This window comes from Orycteropus afer, unplaced genomic scaffold, assembly GCF_000298275.1.
Source record: "Orycteropus afer afer isolate SDZICR_OR568_19922 unplaced genomic scaffold, OryAfe1.0 scaffold00040, whole genome shotgun sequence".
NCBI lineage: Eukaryota > Metazoa > Chordata > Mammalia > Tubulidentata > Orycteropodidae > Orycteropus > Orycteropus afer.
In genome coordinates this window covers 5452361-5470703 of record NW_006921627.1, presented here as the reverse complement: position 1 = coordinate 5470703, position 18343 = coordinate 5452361, and the positions used below count along the sequence as shown (strand labels likewise).

Sequence of the window (18343 nt, the reverse complement as noted above, 5' to 3'; positions counted from 1 at the left end):
AAGAAGGAAATAATCAAGATTCGAGCAGAAATCAATGAAACAGAAAATAGAAGGGCTATAGAAAAAATCAACAAGACCAGAAGTTGGTTTTTTGAAAAGGTCAATAAAATTGACAAACCACTGGCAAATTTAACAAAGGGAGGTACAGGCAACAAAAATGAACCCGTTTTCACACAGTACTGCATTGTCAGTGATGGCAAACATGGATATACAGTTGGACAGATGGGTGGACAGGCCGAACGATTAGGTATGCCTATGCAGGGTGAAGTGTGCCCATGACTATGTACAGGGTTGGCAAACAATATTTCTACAAGTGTATCTGTATGTTCTGTGGGAATTTCTAAGTATGTATTAGAGCTGACAAGAGACAAGGTTATAGTCACTTCTTGGCCACAGGCAACTACCCAGAGGGAGGAAGTAGTTGGACCTGTGGGCTTGGGATCATGGTTGCAGGGGACATCAAGCTCAATTGGCATACCATACTGTACAAAACATTGTTCCACCTCCTACTTTGGCGAGTAGTGACTGGGATCTTAAAAGCTAGCAAGCTGCCATCTAGATCCACGATGGGTCTCTCCTCGGCCAGAGCAAAGAAGAATGAAGAAAAGCAGAGACATACGGAAACAATCAGTCCAAGGGACTGGTACACCATGTGATCCTCAGCCTATATGACTGTGAGACCAGAAGAACTAAATGGTGCCCGGCTACCACTGTCAACCACTTGGAGGGGGATCTACATGTGAGATCCCGGATAAAGCGGGAGAACAATGTAGAACAAAACTCAAAATCCTAAGAGAAAAAAGAGACCAGGTTTGTTGGTCTAACAGAGCCTGGTGGAACCTCTGAGACAATGGCCCCTAGCTGCCCTTCAGGTCTGGAATTGAACCCACTTCTGTGGCTTCCAGCCAAACAAAAGAGGCATATGAGCTGAACATTTACATTAGGTAGATATACTCCTTGGAAAGATCAATCATGGGAGAATAGAAGGGCTGTGTAGGCCCAGGGAGACAGGCTGGGGGGCAAGAGTATATGGGAGGAAAGGACACAGAGAAGAAGTAGCCATGGGGAGAAGTGGGAAGAGAGCTGTTGCACTGTGGGACATTACAGTCAATGTCATGAGACAAAGTGTATGTGAACTGCTGTATGGAAGATGAATCTGCTCTGTAAACTTCCACTCAAGTCACAATAAAATTTAAAAAAAAAAATGAATTTTGCAAAACCAACAATGTATTCTTTGGAAACAGCTTTTTTAAACAACATTAACAGTGACAATACATATGAAGATAAACTCTGATAGAGCAGTGGTTAAGCGCTCAGCTAGAAACCAAAGTCAGTGGTTCAAACCCACCAGCTGCTTAGCAGAGAAAGATGTGGCAGTCTGCTCTCATGAAGATTTATAGCCTTGGAAACCCTATGAGGAAGTTCTACTCTGTCCAACAGGGTTGCTAAGAGTGGGAATGGACACAAAGGCAGTGGGTTTGGTTTGGGTGTAGTATACACGTGGACTTCACCAAATGGAATACACAGGAATCAAATCAACTACATCTGTGGAAAGAGGCAATGGAGAAGCTCAATATTATCAGTCAAAACAAGGCTGAGGAAACAAAGTACAGGCATGTGAGTTAAACATTTACCTCAAGTAGACACACGCCCTGGAGAGAACAATCATGGGAGAAGGAAGGGCTGCTAATGCACAGGGAGACAGCTCAGGGGGCAGGAGAGTATGGAGGGATGGACACTGGGAAGTGGTAACAACTATGGAGAGGAAGTGGGAGGGGAGCTGTTGCACTGTGGTAAACTGTGCTCAATGTCATGAGACAAAGTATATGTAAACTGCTGTATAGGCAGTGAATTTGCTCTGTAAATTTTCACCCAAATCACAATTTAAAAAAAAAAAAAAAGGCTGAGGACTGACAGCGGAAGAGCCCATCAATTGTTCAAATGCAAGTTCAAGCTAAAACGGAAAATTAAAAGTTCACAGAGCCAAAGTACAACCTTGAGAACATCCCACCTGAATTTAGAGATCTTAACAATAGATTTGATGCACTGAACACTAATGACTGATGACCAGATGATTTATATGGGATGACATGAAAGACATCATACATGAAGCAAAAAGTCATTAAAAAGAAGAGAAGAAAAAGACCAAAATGCATGTCAGAAGAAACTCTGAAGCTTATTCTTGAAGAATACAGATAAGCTAAAGTGAAAGGAAGAAATGATGAACTGAAAGAGCTGAACAGAAGATTTCAAAGAGCAGGTAGAGAAGACAAAGTATTATAAACCAAAAAAAAAAAAAAAAGAACCAAATTCACTGCCATCGAGTCAGTCCCTACTCACAGTGACCCCTTCTTGAGTTTCTGAGGCAATACCTCTACGGAAGTAGACTGCCCCATCTTCCTTTCAAGGAGTGCCTGGTGGGTTTGAACTGCCAGCTTTCTGGCCTTAGCTACTACACCACCAGAGCTCCCTTAAGTATTATAAAGAGATGTGAAATGTTTTCTAGAGTTAGAAAACCAAAAGAGAAGAACAGATTTGGCATTTCTCAAGCTGAAAGAATTGAAGAAAAAAATTCAAGCCTCAAATCACAATAATGAAGCACTGGTGGCACATTGGTTAAAATATTCGGCTCCTAAGCAAAAAAGGTCAGTGGTTTGAACCCATCAGCCACTCCAAGGGATAAAGATGAGCCAGTCTGCTGCTGTACAAATTTACAGCCTTGGAAACCCTATGGGGCAGTTCTACTCTGTCCTAAAGTATGTCAGAATCAACTCAACAGCAGTGGGTTTGATTTGGTTTGGTATGGGCAAGATATTGAACAATGAAGGAAGCATCAAAAGAAAAGGGAAGGAATACACAGTCACTATACCAAAAAGAACTGGTCAATAGTCAGCCATTTCAGGAGAAAGCATATGATTGAGAAACAATGATACTGAAGGAAGATGGTCAAGTTGCACTGAAGGCACTGGCAAAAAACAAGGCTCCAGTAATTGATGAAATACCAAGTAAGATGTTTCATCAAATAGATGCAACACTGGAAGCGTTCACTTATCTATGCCAAGAAATTTGGCAGTTACTTGGCCAACTGACTGGAAGAGATCCATATACATACCTATTCCAAATAAAGATGATCCAATGGACTATAGAAAGTATCGAACAATATCATTAATATAACACACAAGTAAAATTATGCTTAAGATAATAATTCAAAAGTGGTTGTAGCAGTACATCAGGGAACCGCCAGAAATTCAACCTGGAGTCAGAGAAGGTGGAATGAGAAATATCAATGCTGATGTCAGATGGATTTTGGCTGAAAGCAGAGAACATCACAAAGATATTTACCTGTGTTTTACTGACTGTGGAGAGGCTCAACTATGCATGGATCATAACAAGTTATGGATAGCACTACAAAGAATGGGAATTTCAGAATAATTATAATCATGTGGAACCTATACATAGATCAAGAGGCAGTTCTTTGAACAGAACAAGGGAATACTGCATGGATTAAAATCAGAAGGTGTGCATCAGAGTTGTATCCTTTCACCATACCTTATTCAATCTGTATGCTGAGCAAATAATACATGAAGAAGAACATGGCATCAGGAATGGAGGAAGATTCATTAACAACCTCTAATATGCAGAAAATGCAACCTTGCTTGGTCAAAGTGAAGTGGGCTTTGAAACACTTACTCATAAAGATCAAAGACTACAGCCTTCAGAATGGATTACACCTCAACATAAAGAAAACAAAAATCTTCACAACTGGACCAATAAAAAACATCATGATAAATGGACTGTCAAGGATTTAATTTTACTTGGATCCACCACCAATGCTCATGGACACAGCAGTCAAGAAATCAAAGGACATATTTCACTGGGAAAATGTGCTGGAAAAGACATCTTTAAAGTGTTGCAAAGCAAAGACATCACTTTGAGGACTAAGGTGCATCTGCCCCAAGCCATGGTATTTTCAATGGCCTCATATGCTTGTGAAGATTACTGACTGCCAAAAGAATGAAGAAACCTCTAGTGGCATAGTGGTTAAGACACTTGGCAGCTAACCAAAAGGTCTGTGGTTTGCACCTATCATGTTCCATAGGAGAAAGATGAGGCAGTCTGCTTCTATACAGATTTGCAGGTTTGGAAACCCTATGTTGTTGTGGTTGTGTGCCGTCAAGTCCTCCCCGACTCAGCGACCCCTCCTTAGGTTACTGAGGCAGTATCATTACGGAAGTATATCGCCCAATCTTCCTTCCAAGGAGTGGCTGGTGGATTTGAACTGCCAACCTTCTGGTTAGCAGTCAAGTGTCTTAAGGACTATGCCACCAGAGCTCCCTGGAAACCCTATGGGATAGTTCTATTCTCTGCCCCAAAAGGCTGCTATAAATTGGAATTGACTTCATGGCAGTGAGGTTGGCCAGAAAAATAAACAGATCTGTCTTGGAAGAAGTACAGTCAGAATTCTTTTTAGAAGAGAATATGCCAAGGCTTTATCTCACATACTTTGGATATGTTATCAGGAAGGACTAACTCCTGAAGAACAATATGCTTGGTCAAATAGAGGGTCAGGAAAAAAAAAGAGGAAATCTTCAAAGAGATGGACTGACATACTAGCTGCAATAATCAGCTGAAACAGCAAAAACTAGGAAGATGGCACAGGATTGAGCAGCATTACATTCTGTTATCCTATGAATTGGGACCAATTCAGTGGCAACTATCTAATAACAGATCTTTAAAAAAAACCATGATTTTGGGAGAAAAAAGGGCTGCTTATGCACAGGGAGACAGCTCAGGGGGCAGGAGTGTATGGAGGGATGGACACTGGGAAGAGGTAACTATGGGGAGGAAGTGAGAGGGGAGCTGTTGCATTGTGGTAAACTGTGGTCAATGTCATGAGACAAAGTATATGTGAACTGCTGTATGGAAAGTGAATTTGCTCTGTAAATCTTCACCCAAATCACATTAAAAAAAACAAAACAAAACATGATTTTATCAAGTGAAAAGTTAAAAGAAAAGAAACTAGGAATATCATAAACAAAAGCATGGAGAAACATTTAAAAACAAGTTGGTCCTAAGAACAGTTCTACATTGTAGCACATAGGATTACTGTGAGTCAGAATTGACTGGATGGGTTTTTTCTCTTTTTTGGTTGTCCTGAGAAAGAACATAGTTTTCACCTATAGACTGACAACAATTAAATGGAGTGATACAGCCCAACAAAACAAATGTGCATTTGTTCCACAACACTCTGGTGTGAAAAACGTCATATCTGCCTAAATCAAACTAAACTTGGCTACAAAACCTTACTTTCTAGGATTGGTAAGAAATTAAATCTCAGACATGTTCTGGAAGGCCTCTCTCTCTGTTGAAGATTATATAGTAAGGCCCTGGTGGATTATACATTCCAGAAAAAAAAAGGGCAGGGTGCTAAACTTCAGTTCATGATGGCCCCCACCAAGATGCCCATTATCCCAAATGCCATAATCCTTTGAAAGGCACTAGCTCTACTCTCTGCATGATCCTAGATTTAGAAAGGGCTCCCAAGATTACATCGACGAGCATTCTATCTGCTAGAACTGAGAAGTCACCCTACTACAGATCTAGGACCTGTGTGAATTCAGTGTGGGTCCCTGGAACTCACAGCAACCTGCTAACCTGACACAAACAGGGGAAACTACCTCCAGGGTTGAGTCACTCTCCCCAGATTCCAATACAGCAAGAGATTAGGGGTACAAGTCCTTTTGGACTCATCTACCTAACATATTCTTGAGCTTTGGGGATAATGGCTAAGCATGTGTATATGCACACACACACACACACACACACAAAACTCATTGCCACTGAGTCGATTCCAACTCATAGGGACCCCCTTTGGGTTTCTGAGGCAATAAATCTTTATGGAAGTAGACTGTCCAGTCTTCCTTCTGTGGAGTGGCTGCTAGGTTTGAACCTCCAACTTTCTAGTTAACAGTCAAATGCCTTAGGCTCTACAGCACCAGAGCTCTATGTATCTGCTAACAAAGCTGTAATTCTGGAATCTAAGTGAGGGACATCTTGCAGTCCATGAAGTGACTATGAACTCTCACTCTATTTGGCTTTTGGGTCAAATTGACTCCAATGGTCTGTGTTAAGTCTCCAGGGACAGGAGGAGAGAAGGTCCAAGGTAGAGATACTGGATTTACTGATTTAGAAAGGGAGCTGATATGACCACATTTTTCACTTTAAGCTGGAAAATCTTATCAATAATGATCTCAGGGAATTGGGATTATAAGGGGACTTGACATTGTTCTTTTGATTTATCTGGTTTTTTTTTTCAATTTTCTAAAATGCTTTTCAAGTAATAGATTAAAAACAAACAAAAACAAGTTGACAATCCACTTTGGCCAGAGAACCTGAGGAATGGGGAGAGGAAGCACAGGATGGGTTGGGGGAGGGTTGCATGGAAATAAGTTTACGGGAGAAGTAGGGGGAATCTGCCAAGAAAAGAAAGATGAAAATACATCGAGTCTTGAGAGGTATGAACTTCATCATTCAAGCAAATGGTACACTACTTAGGGTAAGAGTGGTTTAATCATTCACGAATCCTGTATGTGCTAGGCACTGTGCTAAATCCTAAGGATTATCAATGAACAAGAGTGATATAATCCTTGCCTCATGAAACTTTTTAACCTTGTGCAGGGATTATTAAATAATAAGTTATGACTACCTGTGATAAAAACAATGATAAAGGAAATAAAGGTGCTAACAGAATACTTATCAAAATTAACTGACTTGGCAGGTAAAGGAAGACTTTCCCAAATGACCTCTAAGCTCTCCTGTCAGTCAAGAAAGCTGAAGCCAGGGGTAGGGTAGGAGTGGTAGAGGTACACCACAATGGGCAGAGGAATAATGCTCTCCAGGAGAACAAAAACAAATGTGTACAAAAGCCCAGAGACAAGAAAGAACACAGCATGTTTGATGAAGTGGGGGGGGGGGGGATCACTATGTTTGGAACACAGAATACAAGAAGAATGGCAAGAGATGAGGCTGGATACTTAAGCAAAGAGCTGTATCACTGCTGGCCTTATAAATCATGTTAAGGGGTCTAGACTTCATCTTGAAGGCAATGGAAAATAAGTGAAGGGCTTTAAGCAAGGGAGTGAAATAATCACTCCTATATTTTAAGAGTATGGAGAATGGATTAGAGAGGAGGAGTAAGACCACAGGCAAAATTTGTTGCTATGATTTACGACAGCTGTGAAAGGAGCAAGAGAAGAATGGAAGAAAAAGAATGAAAGTGAGAAACACCAGAGAATTTATCAGCATGACTTGTAGGTGGCTGAGTTTGGGGGCAAGGAAATGAGAGGGAAGGGCCAAAGATAACTTCCAAAGTCCAAAGTATTGCTGTTGTTAGGTGCCATCGAGTCGTGTCTCCGACTCATAGTGACCCTATGCACGGCAGAACGAAACACCGCCTGGTCCCACGCCAGCTCCACAATCCTTGCTATACTTGAGCCCATTGCTACAGCCACTATGTCAATCCATCTCGTTGAGGGCCTTCCCCTCTTTTGTCGACCCTCCACCTTACCAAGCATGACATTGTTCTCCAGGGAATGGTCTGGAAGAAGAAGGGGAGAAGAAGTCTGGCCATTCTCGCTTCCAAGGAGCATTCTGGCTGCACTTCTTCCAGGACAGACCTGTTAGTTCTTTTAGCAGTCCACGGTACTCTCAGCATTCTTCGCCAGCACCACAACTCAAAAGCATCAACTCTTCTTCAGTCTTCCTTATTCATTGTCCAGTTCGCACATGCATACAAGGCGATTGAAAATACCATGGCTTGTGTCAGGTGCACCTTAGTCCTCAAGGAGACATCACTGCGCCTCAGCACTTGAAAGAGGTCCCTTGCAGCCAACTTGCCCAGTACTGTAAGTCATCTAATGTCCTGACTGCTGCTTCCATTGGCATCGATTGTAGAATCAAGCAATGTGAAGTCTTTGACAACTTCAATCTTTTCTCCATTTATGGTGATGCTGCTTATAGGTCCAGTTGTGAGGATTTTTGTCTTCTTTATATTGAGAAGAAATCCATACTGCAGACTGTAGTCTTCAATATCGATCAGTAAGTGCCTCAAGTCAACCTCACTTTCAGCAAGCAAAGTTGTGTCGTCAGGGTATCACAGGTTGTTACTGATTGTTCCTCCAATCTTGATGCCACAGTCTTCTTTATATAGTTCAGCTTTTCAGATTATCTGCTCTGCATACAGATTGAATAAGTATGGGGTAAGAATACAACCCTGATGCACTCCCTTCTTGATTTGAAACCATGCAGTGTCCCCTTGTTCTGTTCGAACAACAGCCTCCTGGTCAATGTTCCTCATGAGCACAATCAAGTGGTCTGGAATTCCCATTCTTCTCAATGTCATCCACAATTTGTTATGATCTACACAATCAAATGCCTTTGCATAGTCAAAACACAAGTAAACATCTCTCTAGTATTCTTCACTTTGAGCCATGATCCATCTGACAGCAGCTATGATATCCCTTGTTCCATGTCCTCTTCTGAATCCAGCTTGCACCTCTGAAAGTTCTCTGTCAATACATTGCTGCAACCGTTTCTGAATTATCTTCAGTAAGATCTTACTTGCATGTGGTATTAATGACACTATTCGGTAATTTCCACATTCTGTGGGATCACCTTTCTCTGGAATGGGTACAAATATAGATCTCTTCCAGTAAGGTGGCCAGGTAGCTGTTTTCCACATCTCTTGGCAGAACCGAGTGAGTGCCTCCAGTGGTGCATCTGTTTGTTGAAACATCTCAATGGGTATTCTGTCAATTACTGGAGCCTTGTTCTTCATCAATTCCTTCAGTGCAGCTTCAACTTCTTCCTTCAATACCATTGGTTCTTGATCATATGGCACCTCTTGAAATGGACAAAGATCTACCAATTCTTTTTGGTACAGTGACTCTGTGTATGTCTTCCATCTTCTTTTCATGTTTCCTGCGCCACTCAATATTTTGCCCATAGAATCTTTCAATATTGCAACTTTTTTCCTCTGTTCTTGCAGCTTGAGAAATGCCAAGCATGTTCTTCCCTTTTGGTTTTCTAACTCCAAGTTTCTGCACATTTTGTTATAGTAACTGGCTTTGTCTGTTCAAGGTGCTCTTTAAAATCTTCTGTTCAGCTCTTTTATTTTGTCATTTCTTCCATTTGCTTTAGCTACTCTCTGCTCAAGGGCAAGTTTCAGAGTGTCTTCTGTCATCCATTTTGGTCTTTTCTTCTTTTCTCATCTTTTTAGTGACCTCTTGCTTTCTTCATGGATGATGTTCTTGATATCATCCCACAATTCTTCTGGTTTTCAGTCACTGGTGTTCAATGCATCAAATCTATTCTTTAGATGGTCTCTAAATTCAGGAGGGATATATTCAAGATCATATTTTGGCTCTCATGAACTTGTTTTAACTGTCTTTAATTTCAAGTTGAACTTGCATATGAGTAGCTGATGGTCTGTTCCACAATCAGCTCCTGGCCTGGTTTTGGCTGAAGATACTGAGCTTTTCCATCACCTCTTACCACAGATGTAGTCAATCTGACTCCTCTGTATTCCATCTGGCGAAGTCCATGTGTATAGCCACCGTTTATGTTGTTGAAAAAAGGTATTTGCAATGAATGAGTCACTGGTCTTGCAAAATTCTATCATGTGATTTCCAGCATCATTTCTGTCACCAAGGCCAAATTTTCCAACTACCAATGATTCACCTTTGTTTGCACTTTTGCATTCCAGTTACCAGTGATAATTAACACATCCTGATTGCATGTTCCATCAATTTCAGACTGCAGAAGCTGATAAAAATCTTTAATTTCCTCATCTTTGGCTTTGGTGGTTGGTGCATAAATTTGAGTAATAGTTGTATTAAGTGGTCTTTCTTGTAGGTGTATGGATATTATCCTATCACCAATGGCAATGTAGTTCAGGACAGATCTTGAAACATCCTTTCTGATGATGAATGTCATGCCATTCTTCTTCAAATTGTCATTCCTGGCATAGCAGACCACATGGCAGTGTGATTTAAAATGGCCAAAACCAGTCCATCTCAGCTCACTAATGCCTAGGATGTCAACCTTTATGCTCTCCATTTATTTTTGACAGCTTCCAATTTTCCTAGATTCATGCTTTGTACATTCCATGTTCCTACTATTAATGGATGTTTGCAGCTGTTTCTCCTCAATTTGAGTCATGCCACATCAGCAAATGGCTTTACCTTATCCATATTATTAAGGCTGGTTCTACTCTGATGAGGCAGCTTTTTCCTGGTCCTACTTTGAGAGCCTTCTGACCTATGTGGCTTATCTTCCTGCACTGTATTGGACAATGTTTCCGGGTTATTCATAAAGTTGTACAGTGATGTATCAGACAGTGTTTCTCCTTCTCCTCCTTCCTAGTCTGTCTCAGTCTATAAGCTGTTGAAACCTGTGCACCCCGTGCAACCCTACTGGGTTTGAGATGACAGTGGCACAGCCTCAAGCCTCACAGCAACACGCCATCACAGAAGAACAAACTGAAAGACAAATTTGTCTCCCTTTGCTGTTCAAACCCTCTCCACCCTCCCCACCTTCCCTTTACATAGATCCCTGCCTCTTTCCCACTGCTTGGGAGGGGCATGGTCTGGGTCCCTGGCCTTACGTGGATACCTGCCTCTGATCCCTTGCTCTGTCCTGGTCCCCTCCCCCCCGGCTTTTTTTCTGTTTTCCCCGTCTTTCCCGCCACTTGAGAGGACCGTGGCCTGGGTCCCCAACCCTCCAAAGTATTGGCTTGTTCAAATGAGTGAAAGATGGTATAATTCAAAGAACCAAGGTAAGGAAAAGAGTTAATGAGTCCAATTTTGGATAAAGGGAATTAGAGGTACCTGTGGTACATACAATGGAATTATCTAATAGGTAACTGGTATCTATGAAAGAAATCTATCTACAGATGAAAATTTATAGTAACAAAAATTTGGGAGCAAACAGGACAGAGGTGGTATTTAATGTCACTGGACAAATAAAGAGATAGTAAATGGTACAGAAAATTAGATGAAATTTCCAGGAAGGCTGTAAAAAGTGAAAAGAGAAAGAAGTATAGGTCAGAATACTGAGGAAAACCAGTATATAAGAGGCAAAAAAAAAAAAAAAAAGCCAAAGACAAAAGAGGAGGATATCAATAAAAAAAACCGTCAGTAGTTAGCCAATGTTAAGAGATCAAGAATATTACGGATCTATGGTTGCACAACTTGAACAATGTAGTCAGTGTCACTGAATGACACATGTAGAAACTGTTGAATTGGTGTATGTTCTGCTCTGTATATTCTCAACAAAAATAAAACACAAATTTTTTTAAAAAAAAAAAGAATATTAAGGATGTGTTTTAGAAAGGTAACTTTGACAAGAGTTTGAAAAGAAAAGTTTTAACACCCGTTAGGTGCCCAAGTCAGTTCTGACGCTCAGCAATCCTAGGTACAACAGAATGAACAGTGCCCAGTCCTGTGCCATCCTCACAATAGTTGCTATGTTTGAGCCCATCGTTGCAGCCACTGTGTCAATCCATCTCATTAGGGCTTTTCCCTTTTTTCGCTGAGCCTCTACTTTACCAAGCATGATATCCTTCTCTAGGAATTCCCATCTGACAACATGACCAAAGTACATGAGACGAAGTCTGGCCATTCTCACTTCTAAGCAGCATTCTGGCTACACTTTCTCCAAGACAGATTTGTCCATTCTTCTAGTAGTTCATGGTACATGATTCTTTGCCAACACCACAATTCAAATGTATCAATTCTTCTGTGGTCTTCTTTATTCACTAGCCAACTCTCATACACACATTAGGCTACTGAAAATACCATGGCTTGGGTCAGGCATACCTAACTCTTCACAGTGACACCTTTGTTCTTAGACTCTTTAACAAGGTCTTTTGCAGAATATTAGCCCAATATAATATGTTATTTGATTTCCTGACTACTGCTTCCATGGGTGCTGACTTATCAAATGCATCCCCCCCCCCCCCAAAAAAAAAAAAGACTGGCAAGGGCATAGTCTTTGGATGAAAATGGAAGAGGCTTCAAATTTCAGCTCACTTAAAAGCTCTAATATAAGTACCCCAGTGTCTTCACCCTCTCTAAAGTAATTATATAAACATTAATATTGCTGGAAAAGAAATGCTTTCATGAAGAATACTATAATCAATTAAAGGCCAAAATAGCTAATCAAGCATGAAGTCAAATATGATGAGTAGTTTACTTAAATCTTGTAAATCCAACTGCTTAACATTTTCATGACAAATTCTTATCTCTCACTACTTTCCTGCATAAATCTCCCACTCTCCTACAGCCCTTTTATTTTCTATTACCTGAACACACCCTTAGAACTTGGTTTATAGACATCTCTTACCTCCCTTCCACTTCAATTCTACTCATTCATCAAGGCTCTACCTAAATTCTCACTTTTCTCTCAAGCTTCTCTACTGACTATCCAAACTCACAATGATCTCTTCTCCTCTGAATACAGACAACATTTATCTGTACCTCTCAAGCAACATGAATAACATGCTGCAAAGAGCTTTATATGCCTTAGTTCCTAACTATAGGAACATTAATTTTGTTGTTGTTATGTGCCATTGAGTCGGCCCTGACTCATAGCGACCCCTCCTTGGGTTTCCAAGGCAGTATCACTACGGAAGTAGGATTGCCCACCCTTCCTTCCGAGGAGTGGCTGGTGGGTTTGAACCGACAGCCTTCTGGTTAGCAGTCAAGTGCTTTAGCCACTATGCTACCAGAGCTCCTAGGAACATTAATAGTAGGTGCTAATTTGTATCACTTGAAGTACCTAAAAATGTAGTCTTCACATAATTAATATTTGAAATTGTCTAGATGCAGTATCATTTGATAACTTACTGATAGATGAGGGATGGCATACAACATTTAATTAAGCATTTAATGAAGTAGTTCTTTATGTTCATCTTTCCCATTCTACCTCCTGACTTAGTTATTAAAGAAGTGGCAATTACCAAAAACATGTGCTCACCTTGCCTGTAAGCAGACCTTAGCCTTTTCTTCCCATCGTTCAGACACTGTAAGAAGTTCCTGTAGTTCAGCCATTGCTTTCTCCACAGCATGATGGGGTGCCAATCCCACCCCCGAGTCAATCAGTTTCTTCATGACATCCAAAGTGACTAGCTGTGGATCTGATAGGGTCAGTCTTACTTCATCCAACCATCGAGCCTGCTGTAACTCCTGCTTCAGTCGAGGTAATTCAGGTAATTCCACATAAAGACTAGAGCCCATGTCTATCAACATTTGGAGTTTGGAAGAATCTGGGGTTTCATCCATCATTGCTTCCTGAGCACGTTCATGAAACTCTTCCACATCATCCAGTAGATTCTGAAAATGTCGAAACAAATGAAAATAGAAAGCAAATTTAAAAGCTTCAAAATGAATATGGCACAGACATAGTTCAGACAAACCAAAGAACAACTGATGTATCGATTCCAGACCATCTCATGATGTCACCAAACATAACACCAAATAGATATATGCTACTTTGTAATTACATCTATAGTCCTATTTGTAAAATATGATTAATTCATTCAATAACTATTTAATGACTGCTCACTTAGATGCAGGCACTGTTCTAGCCACATAGTACTGAACAAGACATACAAAGTCTTTGTCCTCAGGGAACATACATTCTAACATAGGTAACAAGACAGGAAATACATGAATAAAATGTTTCAGTTCATCTTAAGTGCTATGAAAATAGGGCAAAATGATAAAAAAAAAAGTGACTAGAAAGGAAGGGAAGCATCTTAGCTAGGGGGTAGTCACAGAAGACACAAAAATTGAAATGAAAATGAGAAGGAGGTGGTGGGAACCATCTAAAGATCTGGAAGAAGAGTAGTTCACACAGAGCAAGCAGTTGTGAAAGCTTTAGAAGAGAAACGAGCTTGGTGTATTGCTTTAATTACAAGATGGAAAACAAAGTGAGTGAGGGAGAAATATCGCTAGAGAATAAGCAGAGGTTAGATTACATAGTACATTGTAGATTATAATGAGTGTGGCTTTCATTATAATGGCTTTTGGGAACCTGGAGAGAATTTTAACCACAGGAGAATGATAGGATCTGATGATCACTCTGGCTACTAAAGGAAAAATAGACTGCAGGAGATAATAATAGAAGAAGGGAGACCAGTTAAGAGGCTATTGCAGTAATCCAAGACACAGATCCTAGTGGCTTCCAAATGCACTGCCACTGAGTCAATTCCAACTCATAGCAGCCCTATAGGGCAGAGTAGAACCACTTAGGATTTACAAGGCTGTAAATCTCTATGGAAGCAGAATGCCATATCTTTCTCCTGTGGAGCAGCTGGGGGGATCAAATCGTAGATCTTTTGTTTGCAGCCAAGCACTTAAACATTATACCACCAGGGTTCCTTCTAGTGGCTTTGAACATAGTATAAGCAATGCAGGTAACAATTGGGATATATTTTGGGGGTAATTTGGAGATTAGATATGGGATATAAGGAAAATAAATGAGTCATGAACTCTGATTCATTTAATTCATTGAAAAGCTTTTAAGATGACTTTTAGTCAACTAAATGGAAACAAAGAATGCAAACTATGCTCTAAGCTACCAGAATCTAACTTTTGTATTACTGCAATGGCCTCTTAACTGGCCCTTCTGCTTCTACTCTTGTCCCTTACAGTCCATTTTTCATTTGTAGCCACAGTGATCATCTAAAACATGAAGCAGATCACATCACTCCCTGGTGGTTAAAATTCTCCAGTGGCTCCCCAAAGCAACTGGATATACAAGTCTATACAAGAAAAAGGCAGTCTGAGCTGGAGGTTTGGGAGCAAACAGGACAGAGGTGGTATTTAATGTCACTGGACAAATAAAATATTAGGAGAGTATGTACCTAAGGTACATGAAGGCTGAGACTCCTAAAGACCCCAACACTTAGAAGTCAAGCAAAGAAGAAAAAATACAGCAAAAAAAGACCAAAGAACTGCCAATGAGTCAAGAGGAAAACTAGAAGAGTGCAGTGTTATATATGTTTAGAGAATCTTCCTGTGTTTCAAGAAGAAAGAGTAATCAACAATCAAAATGTTCTTCTGAAAAGGAGTAAGATAAGAACACAACTGCTACTAGATTTCTCAAACTAATAACCTCAATAAAAACTATTTGAGGTGGTGCAGTACCTAAGGTATATGCTAACCAGAAAGCTAGTGGTTCAAACCCACCAGCCACTCTGTGGAAGACAAGACAATCTACATCCATAAAGATTTACTGCTTTGGAAATCCAGTGGGGGTCACTATGAGTCAGAATCAACTCAATGGCAGTGGGTTTATCTATTCACCAAAACACAAAAACATACCCCAAACTATCAGGAGATTACTAATTAAGTATACAGATCAATGCACTTGATGTATACTTTTCAGATTTTATATATTCATTAAACATCAGCGCCCTGGTAATTTTGCTGTTGTTGTTGTTGTTATATGCCGTTGAGTCAGACCTGACTCATAGCGGCCCCTCCTTGGGTTTCCAAGGCAGGATCACTACGGAAGTAGATTGCCCAACCTTCCTTCCGAGGAGTGGCTAGAGGTTTGAACTGTCAGCCTTCTGGTTAGCAGTCAAGTGCCTTAGGCACTCCGCTACCAGAGTAATTTTAGAACTGTGCAATTAAAATATAACAGGTACCAATAACTCACTGACACATTCAGATTCTTTTAACTAATTTCTTACATTTCAATGACATCTATGTTAAATGGCGTTTGACCTAAAATACAGAAAATTTATAAAGTAGCCTTGTTGTTGCTTTTGTGTGCCACTGACTTGATTTTAACTCTTAACACCCATATATGACAGACAGTTTAAACTATATATCATATAGTTTTGTAGGCTGTAATCTTTATGGAAACAGATCACCAGGTCTTTTCTCCCATGGAGCTACTGGATGCAGTCAAACCACTGACCTTTTGGTTAGTGGCTGAGTGCTTAAGCACTGTGCCACCAGGGCTACTAGTCTATCCTTAGTCCCAGAATTTTAAATGGGAATAAAGTGTAAGAATGAAGCCAAGAGAGTCTTAATACTTAATAAAAACCTTAAATAACAAAAAAGAAACAAAAGAGAACACTAATCTATACATCCTGTTCTGTTTATCCAAAACAGTAGCCATACCACCAAGGATATATTACCCAAGACAAGAATGTAATACTCCACCTTTACTTGTCGAGCTTGGCTGATGACACATGGAAGACTAAAAAGTTGTTGGACAAAAGCCTTCAATTCCTCCACTGTCAGTTTGGTCCGAGTTCTCCCACTATCTGGGCTCTGCCTGATATGAAATAATATTGACACACAAACAAGAAAAATTCACAGTTATTTTGATATCAAAAGTGCATCTAATCTCTTTAGAACTCTAGCCCAAGCAATCCTAGTGTTTAAGGGATTCCACTACAGTGTGGAAATGTTTTAGCTCTTTAGTTAACGACTCAGAGATTCAACTTTCCAAGTTATGGTTCTTTTAAGAATAAGCAAGGGGTATTTTTGTAAGTATGAACATTTCAAGCATTCAATTAATTTCTGACAGTGAAGTATTAAGTTCATAGATAAAACTATGAACTAAAATCTGTATATCAAGAAAAACTAAGGATTAAAAACTAAATTTTGTATCTCAAGAAGTTTATAATGTGGAATAAAGGTCTTCAATCTGTCTTAGGAGACAAGAAACCCCCAAAACTGATTATATCTATGTGCATTTTTCTAAGAGAGTCCCTAAAATGTCACCAGGTTCTCCAAGGGAGTCAGTGACCCAATGACAAGTTAAGAGCCATGATCAGTGTCTCTAAGAAAGGTTCTCTGGTAAAATGGTAAATAAAAATATTTGCAAAGCAATTTTAAACCCTCTGTGAACTGCTATTCATAAAGTTTTCCAGTAATGTATCAGACAGTGTTTCAACAAGATGGACTGACACAGTGGCTGCAACTATGGGCTCAGGTACAGCAAGGATTTTGAGGCTGGCACAGGACCAGGAATTGTTTCGTTCTGTTGTACATAAGGTCAATGTGAGTCAGAGGCAACTCAATGGCACCTAACAACAATAACAACATGTGAACTGCTATAGGAAAAAAAAAAGCCATCCAGGGTGACAAAGAACATGCTGGAATTAATATGAAACAATACCATAGAGAATTTAACACAGATGAATTACGTTAAATCACAAGTATACACTTCTCTGCTTCTTAATAACAGCCTCCTCTGCATCCTTTGTCCTTATATTCAAGATTACTCTGTGCTGCTACCTGCCTTCAGCCTGTATAGTATCTAATAGCAGGCAATTAAAACAGTTTTCCCGGATAACCTCAGTTCATTTCTTTATTTGCAAATATTTAATGTTCACCAACAGATGTGAGCCATGGTTCTAAGTACAAAAAATATAACAATGAAAAAAGACAAAAATCCCTGACATTCCAGGCTAGAATACTAGCAGGGGTGGGGAGTAGACAATAAACAAAAGAAGTAAATTATCTAGTATATTAGGAAAAAACAAAGGCAAGGAGAAAAAGAAAGCTAGAAAGAAAGATTAAAAAAAAGTTGCAATTTTAAAAAGGATTGTCAAGGAAAGCCTCACCAAGAATCTAGTATTTGTAAAAATACTTAAAAGAAGTGAGGGAGGAAGCCACCTGGATATCTGGAAGAAAATACCAAGCAGAGCAAAGAGCAAGTGCAAAGGGCCCTAAACAGAAACATGGCTGGTATGTATGAAGAACAGATGAGGAAGACTGAGTTGTCAGAGTGGCACGAGAAAGAAGGCAAGTAGATTTAAAGAAGGAGTTAACATTGGGGAAGTACGGGGAGGGAGTGACGTGGCCACAAGAGGTCAAAAATAACACAGAGCCCCACAGACAGCAGTTTAAATATGATCTTTTACTCTGAAAAGAAACAGAAGCTACTGGAGAATCAAACTCTTTTTAGTCTTACCTGTGTTTCTGCTTTTTGCTCAGAAGCAGCTGAGCCACAGAAGCGCAGGTCTCAGCTTCTTTTACAGCATCCCTGAGTTTTCGAAAGAGATCATTCTCTGGGTATTTCCTATCCTCAGCATCTTCCAGCATTACTCGCAATTCAATCAAATCTGTACAAAATAAATAAAAAGTCATACATTATAACCAGATATAAAAAGTCATTCTAAAATCTGCGCTAAGCTCTCTCAAGTGAGTCATCAACCAATTAGTAGAAACATACTGCAGCTGTGAAAATCTCTCTACTCCAATAAAAGTTCACGATCAAGTGTTTATTCCTAATGTATATAGATAATTTCTCTCAGGTA

General features: G+C 39.9%; 1 protein-coding gene across 1 annotated transcript in view; it reads right to left on the bottom strand.

The window, feature by feature from the left end:
• Window positions 1–18343, bottom strand: part of KDM5A (lysine demethylase 5A) — a 132494-nt gene that overhangs the window by 33429 nt on the left and 80722 nt on the right. Inside the window, 3 exon segments of the mRNA XM_042780435.1 lie at window positions 13036–13391; window positions 16236–16350; window positions 17998–18148. Coding sequence (XP_042636369.1) covers window positions 13036–13391; window positions 16236–16350; window positions 17998–18148 — 622 coding nt within the window.